The sequence below is a fragment of the Zingiber officinale genome, chromosome 11A (genome assembly GCF_018446385.1).
Source record: "Zingiber officinale cultivar Zhangliang chromosome 11A, Zo_v1.1, whole genome shotgun sequence".
Taxonomy (NCBI): domain Eukaryota; kingdom Viridiplantae; phylum Streptophyta; class Magnoliopsida; order Zingiberales; family Zingiberaceae; genus Zingiber; species Zingiber officinale.
In genome coordinates this window covers 75,179,827-75,189,152 of record NC_056006.1, presented here as the reverse complement: position 1 = coordinate 75,189,152, position 9,326 = coordinate 75,179,827, and the positions used below count along the sequence as shown (strand labels likewise).

Genomic DNA, 9,326 nt, shown 5'->3' with positions numbered 1-9,326 from the left:
CGTAAGCCTAACTTGATTTTTTCGTATTCGGTTCGGGTCATGTTTTTGTATCAGGTTAGAAATTGCCACCCCTAGCTGGATCACCAAGAACCCCTACTATGCCCGAGAATGAAGAGAGATTCAAAATTGAGGCTAGGAGTGTTCTGACTCAAATATTTTGATGCTCAAGTTCCTCTCCAACGAGGGAAGTGGAGAAGATGAATAGTTAAAAAAGATGGGAATGTGTAAGTTTGTGTAAGAAAATAAATTGAAAATCAAATCAAATAAATGCTGGTGGAATCCGTGGATTAATCGGATAAATCACTTCTTAAATTTAAAGTTAATTATTAAACTAAAACCAATTGATTTTATTTCTAAAATCAATAGTAGACAAGGAGGTTTGAGTAAGGAGGAGATCGTTCATAGGGTTAAATTTGGACATTAATAGTTTTGATATACTTGACAAAATTATCAAAATATTCAAGTTAGACTTAATATTTGCTATTTTGATGAGTGTCGTACCATTGTTGAAATTTGACAAGGACTATATGTTGGTGCTAAGAGCACAATATTGAACCCAAATTTGGATGTATGATTAAGGTGAACGTTAAGTTTGTTAAGATCTAATAAGTTGATATTAAGTGTGATGGAGTATATCACTTGATATTATTAAAGTCCTAGTTGGAACTAGATAATGACTATGTTAAATACTACAACTAAATAGTAATTAAATAATATGATTATTTGATGAATAATCTTATGAAATTTTTAAAGAATTTATAAAATTATTTTTGAATTTAAAAGGAATCTTTTTATACGTTACGGGGATAAACCGGATAAAGGAAATCTATTTTAGCTATTATAATTAAACGTGGAGAAGTTTATTTATTAGAATTCCCTTTCTTTTCTTTTTCATTTTTCACCCAATACCTATTCCTTCCCTCGCAATTTTCCCCTCTCGCTTGATCCCTCTTCGTTGTCTGCACAACTTCATCGCCACCTACTGCTCGACGCCGCCGGTCGACTGTCGATGCAACCCTCTTCTCATCTCCTGATCCCTCGATGTCGTCGATCACCGATCACTTCACTCGATCGCCTCTCCACCCTCCACCCGACTGTCATGGACGCTGCCTCCCTTCGCACGACGTCGACTACCTGACGCCGAGCCTAGCTGATCTCCTAGGCTAGCCTATCGTTCCTAGATGGTGGCCTCGACCAGGAGCTGACCCACACAGCGGCAGCCCACAAGCTCCATCGAGTCTTGCCCTATCTTTGGATAACACCACCATCACCCTTTCCTACACTCCGCCTGTGCCATAACCCGATCCAGTCAGTCATCGTTTTCTTTCCCCTATCTGTCATGGGACGCCACAACCCACATCACCGACACCGTTGATCTCAGGCATCAATTTCTGGTAGCAAGCTTCTCCGGCCAGAAGTCAACAGTTGTGAGATTGGATTTGGGTTTGTATTGTGTTGATTTGTGCATGAATGTAAATCCAGATTGGGTGTAGAATCGTTAGGGATCAGCTAGTCTTATTTAGTTGCAAAATAATTAGGCTTAGTTGGGGAATTCAACCTAATCAAATGAAAAAAATGAGATTAGAGAGATCTAAACATCTCTTCGGGGTGTAAGCGAATATCGTGATACGATTAGGGTCATTCTAATTAGTTTAGGGGATTGGATTGAGCTATTTAATTCATATGAAGATTACTAAATTGTATATACTGATGCAAGGCTCTGACTAGAGAGACATGATGTGGGAGTTATCTAGAACGGATTACACACATAGAGCCAAGTACTTCTTGATTTGTTTCTGTAGTAATTTGACCTTAATGCATGATCTATGTTTAGATAGGTTGTTATATTTACCTTGACTGCACTCGTATTATTTCATGAGCTTGACACTTGGTTTCTTGATCTTTGAGATGATCGATTCCATAAGTATACAGTCTATCATTGGTCATCTATGATATTTAGTAGTTACTGGATATCTTGTTTATTTCCATTTTTTGTTGTATAAACATCTACTGGGCATGCTGATTATACTATGGTATAGCTGTTTGCTATATCTGTGGTAATGATTATTTGCATATTGCTCATCATAGTATTTCATGCATGCCAGTGACTATGTCTCCCTTGTGGTTGAGAGAGTCGTTAGCCATTGTTGCTCACTCTACCGCTCAGGATAGTGTGCTTGGAGTGAGTGCAGCTTGTCCTGACATACCCAACTCGCTTCACTCAGAAGTTGTGTTAGCTAGAGTTGTGAGCAGCAAGGACCCCGTTGCTATATAGCTAGATAGCTACTCAGTAAACTGTTCACTCACACCACTTAGGAGCAGTGGCTGTTGGTAGTGTGTACAGTGGTCATTGTCCCGGCCTCTCGACTATACAGGGGTCATGGTAGCTGAGAAGTGAGCGGAAGAGACCATGTCGTACATATGCATATGATAAGTGATTGCATATGCTTGTGATTGATTATATCCATATGTCGGTGATATATTTACATATGGTTGAGATTTGCCTATTCTATGTACTTCACATTGACTTGCTTATTGGTAGTTGGATATACCGTATATGATGCTTTAGTATTTATGAGCAGTTATGTTGTAGATTCACTCTTGCACTTGCAGTTATTAGGTGCTCGGCACACCATTCAAGTATCAACACTGATTATGGCATTACTATTATACTTGTTGATCATTTTTCTATGAGATTGTATACCTTTGAATCTCTATACATATTATGTTTATGCATTGTCTATGACCTTTATCCACTGAGTCACTTGCACTCACCACCCCTTTTATTTGTTTTTCTTTCACCAAGGAGCAAGAAGAGGATTTATGGAGTTGTTTGGAGATTCTGTCGATCAGTCTCATGTCACATTGAGTGACGTCTTTTGTTATTGCTTCCACTCATATTATTGGTTTTAGACATGTACATGTAATATGTATCTTCTGCATGGAGTTTAGCCTTGTGGCTTCTTGTAATTGTTTTGATGTTGTTGTGTTAAGCTAGGTCGGCTCGTAGTCAGTTATTTTGGATTTATATGTTTACTTTATGCTTTCTGCTATATTTTTTATCCAGCTGTGTGGGCTACCTTTTATCTTTTGTGGTTGTATTTATTTCCAGCCTGTGGGCAGATATTATTATTCTTATTTAGCCATTTAGCTATGTATCTAAGTTTTAATTGTCATTATTACAGGGGTTGAGCTATCCGATTTTCATCGAATAACATTACTCTTGGGGCGTGATAATTTATTGGTATCAGAGTCAGAGGTTTACGAGGTATGTTTTTGTTGTTTCGTATTTTATGATTTTTTGTTCTCGATGTAACTTTTCAAGTTTATGATTTTTTTTTTCTCGATCGGGGACCTTAAGGAGTGGCCGACCTAGCTTCCATAAGGGGAACCGGAGACTTTAAACCCCTAATAGTTGAACGTGCTTCCTCCGCACACTACCATTCGAGCGTGCTTCCTCCGCTCATTGACAGTCGATCGGGGACCTTAAGGAGTAACCGGCCTGGCTTCCTTAAGGGGAACCGGAGACTTTAAACCCCTAATAGTTGAGCGTACTTCCTCTGCTCAGTACTATTCGAGGGTGCTTCCTTCGCTCAGCGACCGTCGATCAGGGACCCTAAGGAGTGACCGGCCTGGCTTCCTTAAGGGGAATCGGAGACTTTAAACCCCTAAAAGTTGAGCGTTCTTCCTCCACTCAGTACTATTCAAGCGTGCTTCCTCCGCTCAGCGACAGTCGATCGGGGACCTTAAGGTGTGACTGGTCTGGCTTCCTTAAGGGGAATAGGAGACTTTAAACCCCTAATAGTTGAGCATGCTTCCTCCGCTCAGTACTATTCGAGCGTGCTTCCTCCGCTCAGCGATAGTTGATCGGGGACCTTAAGGAGTGACTTGCCAGACTTCCTTAATGGGAACCGGAGACTTTATACCCCTAATAGTTGATCGTGCACTACAAGAAAACCCCTCATAGATATCGGTGGAACAACAACAGTTTTAAGCAAAAACCGATGTCTTTGAGTATTTTACACCGATTTTTCCAAAAACCGGTGTCTATGAGCGCAGATTTTCGCTCATAGACATCGGTTTTTTAGCCGATGTCTATGAGCGCCTTTTTTTCGTTAATAGACACCAGTTTTAACAGCGGTTTTTAAAATCCGATGTTAATGAACCAAAATAAAATATTTTAATTTTTCCACTAGTCAAAATTTGCAAAGTTCCCTCCAAACCTAAACCTATATCGCGCCCCTTCCTCTGACCATCTCTCTCAGCCTAAACCTAAACCTAAACACCTTCTTCTCATTCTGTAGCTTTTCCTTCCCCATCTCCCACACATTCCCTTCCCCAATCCACACCCATGCCCTATCCTCTTCCTCGACGTACCATCCTCAACGAGGACGGCTCCGATTCGTCGCCACCGCCGCGAAGAAGAAGAAGAACCCTTGGCTCGACCCCTTCGACTGCGGAGAGGACCCCGACATCAAGTACGGATCCCTCTTCGTCGACGGAAAGCAGGAGGAGGACCCTCGCCCTCCAGACAACCCCTCCAACCCCTACGGCTTCCTCAAGTTTCCCATGGGATTCAACGTCGAGCTCGCCTCGCTCGCCTCGCTCGCCTCCAAGGTCTGCGGTGACGTGCGCCTCTGCTACTGCGTCATCTTCGACGGAGTCTACGAGAACCTCCTCTTCTTCCCCGTGATCCAGCTCATCAAGGATAGGTACCCAGGCGTGCAGATCGATGTCGTTGCCTTGCCCAGGGGGAAGCAGGTGTACGAGGTGAACAAGAATGTGAGGTGGGCAAATGTGTATGACCCCGACGAAGATTTCCCGGAGCCGGCGGAGTACGTCAACATGATCGGTTTGTTAAAGGTACAAATGAAAGGGGGGAAAACACATGATCCTTGAAATGGAATGACAGCAGAAATCTCACTAGCTTTTTACGAATTTGTTGACAGAATTGATACTATGATTTGATCTTGTCGACCAAGCTTGCTGGACTTGGCCATGCGGCATTCCTGTTCATGGCATCTGCTCGGGACAAAGTAAGCTACGTGTACCCTAATGTCAATGCAGCAGGCACAAGCATGCTGCTCACAGAGACCTTCACTTCTCCAACCATGAACCTCTCCGAACATGGATACCACATGTGAGGCAACCACCATTGATTCCTCAATTCTAAACAAACAAACAAAAAAATCTTTTTTTGTTGTGGATTGTTCATTTGTGATACTTGTGGTGTTTCAGGTATGATGAAATGGAGGAATGGTTAGGAATGATTGTTCTTTTGTTGTTGCATGTTACATGCTTAGTGATGTATCTTCTGTGTTGTCAAAAGTTTTGTTGTTTGCTAGAGCTTATTCAACTTAGCATCCTTGTTTCTCCATTTCCCTTCTCCCTTATTATGATCTCTCTAATGCTTCCATTCACATTTCAGCTATTCGGCCGTCCACAATGGCTCACTGTCAAGTCACGTTCACAGTGCTACGTCGACAAGGTATTACCTCTCCCCGAGTGTTTGAACTCATTCTTTGTAAACTTTTGACTCAAAGTTGATGCTTATTATAAGTAGATAAGAGAAGAATTGGAGAGCAGATCATGTACTATTAGAACAAGGTGTGCTGTGGAATCAGTTTTTAGTACTGATGCAGGTAAACAATGTCAGAGCAAGATGGTCTCAATTAAACCACTAAACATTGCCATCTTAGCTACATTCTGTATCACATTTAATCCTCCACGTCTGCACATTTCTTGCAAAGCTGCAATTGCATTCTCCTTTGCCTTAGGGTTGCCCCTTTTCATTAACCCTACCAGATTTGTGATTGCAGTATCCTCACTTGCAATTGTCTGCGCCAGAATGTGATGCCTCATAAGCAATGTCAGAGCTCCAGCAGCCTCCTCAACAACAATTTCATCTCTCAAAGCTCCTGCCAGGGCTGAAACTGCTCCCATATTCAACATTTGGGACCAGCTCTCAGGATGGGTCGAAAGATTAAACAAGGCCATCACTGCATCTTTCTTTCCCCTTGGGCTTCCCTGCATCAGCAAATTAGCTAGTGCTGCAACAGCACCATGCTCATCCATAATCATCTTCTTGAAGTCATGGATAGCAGAGAGGCTGAACAATGTAGCAGCTGCATTCTCCCTTGCCTCAGTAGTTAACCCATATCTCAGAATATACTATTAATTCCAAACAACCATTCTCCTCCATAATCTTTCTCTTGTTTTCATCATGAATAGATATGTTCAATATTGCAGTCAGGGCATTCTCTTGAGCAACTGGATTTGTAGATCAGAAAAGCCGGTAGAGAGCTGGGATTGCTCCACCCTCTGCAATGAAAGACCTATTCTCCTTCCCGGTTTTTGCCATTAATCGGAGTTCACGGGCTGCGACAGCCTTCACTTCCTGCGAACCAGCTGATAATTGTTCTACTAGCATTAACGCTGTGATTCGGTTAGCTTTGATTGCTGTGATTCGGTTAGCTGCTAACGATGTTTGGAGTCTGAACAAGGCCTCGATGTTTGAAGTCTTGATTGAGTTGCTTCTTTTTTGGAAGACAAATGGTTTATTGCCATTCTTCATTGTTTTAGTAGGTCTTGTGGATGCAGGTTGATAGAGTATAAATATGAACTATTGTGACATCTTTGACTTGAGGAATCATATAATAGTTTTTGGTAGGATGCTATATGGTATTGTTCTCTGCCACAAGTTATGCGCTAAAAAAGCATGGTTAATTTGTTGTTAACTGTGGATATTGTAGATTTTTGAAGTACATGATGATTGGTTGTTGACTTGCATACAAAAGAAGAGAAGTTTATTTACTATGTGTAGTTCTTGTTTGTGTGAACTCTTAATCATTTTCTATTTATTTCAGGTTCTTCATAACATTACTGTTGCAGAATACTTTCACTGGAATATGCTACGTGATTCAATAACTCCTATTTTTCCACTGGACTGTTAATCTCTTTTTGATTTTGTGGATAACTTTGCTGCAAACAATGCTCTGAAGAGAGTTTATTATGTCAACTATGCATTGGGGATATCTGGACGCAGGAAACTTTGCTGGCATCTATTATGAACAAAGTCAACTTGACATGGCAATTCTGCATTACAAGCAAGCTATCAACTGTGATTCTACCTTTATTGAAGCTTACAATAATCTGGTAAGTTGATAATGGTCTAATATGTCAAAATGTGGTATCCTTCTTGATGGTGAGCCAGGTTAGTTAATGATCGACTTTCTTGCACATTAAAAGGGGAATGCTCTCAAAGACGTTGAACATCCTCTCAAAGACGCTGGACATTATAGGGTGACTTTTTAATTTGGATATTTTTATTCTCTTAAGTTTTTTTTCCTTGTTGAATAACTTCATTTTAATAAATTTTCCCAAGTCATGCTTTGCTTTACAACCTAACCATCCACAAGCATTGTCAAAAGAAGTAAGTTGTGTAGTCATATAAGTTGATTGAAAAGAAAGCATTGAAGACAAAAAGCCAAACTCTTTTCCCATGAAAATTTCAACCAATATGGGAATTAAGCTCTTCCAGTTCGGGATTGAAGCCTGCAAGGTGAGTTGCTAATGCCCCCTGTTCCCAGTGCCTCTAGTTTGTGTACATTATTTTGGATGCACTTGTATTGTTTGATTAATTGTCGCTTAGAGCACAGTGACATTGGTCTTTGTTTGATCTTTTCTAGAATGCTTTGTTCATAGTTACGTATTTCTTTGTCACTTGAGAGATTAGTTACATCAGCTATGGTCTAAGTTTATTCCTTGTTATCAGATTACCAGTCGACTCCAATTTATTTAACTGGTTGTGTTGATGTTACTATAATTGTTGACAAGGTCTTGGAGTTGAGTCCCATCTTTACCTGTTGATTATATAATAACTCTAAGCTAACCACTTGATAACACTCGAATTTGCTGTTTGCGCGACATCTAACATTGAGCTCCAATTGCCTGGTTCTGCTGATGATGTTTCATCATCCAAGGTACGCGTTCGACTTTAAAGTACTAACTTAATGCAATGGCTTGTTTTGCATCCTTCTCTTGATCAATGGAACAATTTTGTAGGATATCTATCACTATGCATTTTGGTCAAAACATTGCGTCTTATCTAATCTTGTTCACATGGATTTTATATTCAGAATTCAGCTATTGTGAGGATGACAGTTCTACTTATATTAATACCAATTGCTCTGAGTTCTTACTTCTGATTTCTGAATACTGTAGAATATTTGTTATATTCAGTAGTCAAATCTAATCCTAAATCAACATTCATCAGAGAATTTTTAGTAGAATTTAGAGTATTCTCTCTCTTTCTCTCTTCCTTCTGCAAATTATAAGAAGAATATAAGTTTCTTTTCAATCAACTTATAAGAGTTTGGTATGCTTTAATAATAGCTTTGTTCTTCTATGCTTTCTTCACTGGATTTGTTGTGTAGTCATATTTCTTTGTTCAACCATTATCATGCCTAGTAAGTTGTTGTATGATGCTGGTTCTTAATTATCAATCTGTACACTTGAATTAGAAGGAGCAAATTATCTATGTTATATTCTAAGTAGCATATACTAAGTGTCATATATGAAAGTTTTAGATTCTATGTTATATTCGTTATCTTCCACAGCAGCCTTTAAAAACTCAGTATTCTATTTTATTTGATACATGTACACATTTATTTTAGTTATTTGACATATGGTGGATTTATGTGTTTTTACAGTTTACAAATTTCAAGTACTCCAGAGTTGAAATTGATGAAGTGCGGTTCGAGTGGGGTGAATGCATGCTAGATTACATTTGAAGTGCAGTCCTACCTTGATGTGTTAAAAGAATGTTCTATCTTGATTTTGATATCTATTAGCTAGCTTTTGATGTAAAAAGAATGTTTGGATATTTTATGGATATTGTTGTAAGAAGATTATTTATATAATTTGTGAATATTTGTGTATTTTATGGATATTATTGAATGAAGAATATTTGTATAATTTGTGAATATTTGTGTATTTTTTTTGTTATTATCGGTTTTCCATTGTTTCGGAAATTAAATTTGTGCTGTTAAAAAATATACATATTACATCGGTTTTCCACCGCTGCAAAACCGGTATTATTAACTAATATTACATCGGTCATTTACCGCTGCCAAAACTGGTGTTATTAACATACAATATTACATCGGTTTTACACCGTTGATGAAACGGTGTCATTAAGTGATACTACACCGGTTAATAACCGATTCGAAGACCGGTGTCGTTAAGTGATACTACACCGGTTTTAACACAATGTCTAAAATGGCAGACTTTTAACATCTGCTTCATAGACATTGGTCGAAAATGAA

General features: G+C 39.3%; 1 protein-coding gene, 1 long non-coding RNA gene and 1 pseudogene across 2 annotated transcripts; 2 read left to right on the top strand and 1 right to left on the bottom strand.

Moving 5' to 3' along the window:
- Positions 1 to 2,380: 2,380 nt before the first annotated feature.
- LOC122031474 (photosynthetic NDH subunit of subcomplex B 1, chloroplastic-like) lies at positions 2,381 to 5,144 on the top strand. The gene is made up of 3 exons (XM_042590586.1): positions 2,381 to 2,394; positions 4,305 to 4,863; positions 4,983 to 5,144. The coding sequence occupies exons 1-3, from the start codon at positions 2,381 to 2,383 to the stop codon at positions 5,142 to 5,144; spliced, it is 735 nt and encodes a 244-aa protein (XP_042446520.1).
- Positions 5,145 to 5,652: 508 nt separating this feature from the next.
- On the bottom strand, positions 5,653 to 6,574 carry LOC122031472 (annotated as a pseudogene).
- A 324-nt stretch (positions 6,575 to 6,898) lies between these two features.
- Positions 6,899 to 8,439, top strand: LOC122032287. The gene is made up of 3 exons (XR_006126020.1): positions 6,899 to 6,915; positions 7,046 to 7,155; positions 7,249 to 8,439. It is a non-coding gene; the product is annotated as an uncharacterized LOC122032287 (long non-coding RNA).
- The last annotated feature ends 887 nt before the right edge of the window (positions 8,440 to 9,326 follow it).

Excerpts from the sequence above, each read along its gene's own strand:
- LOC122031474 (XM_042590586.1), top strand. Across the intron at positions 4,864-4,982 it reads ACATGATCGGTTTGTTAAAG|CTTGCTGGACTTGGCCATGC; the intron begins GTACAAATGAAA and ends TTGTCGACCAAG.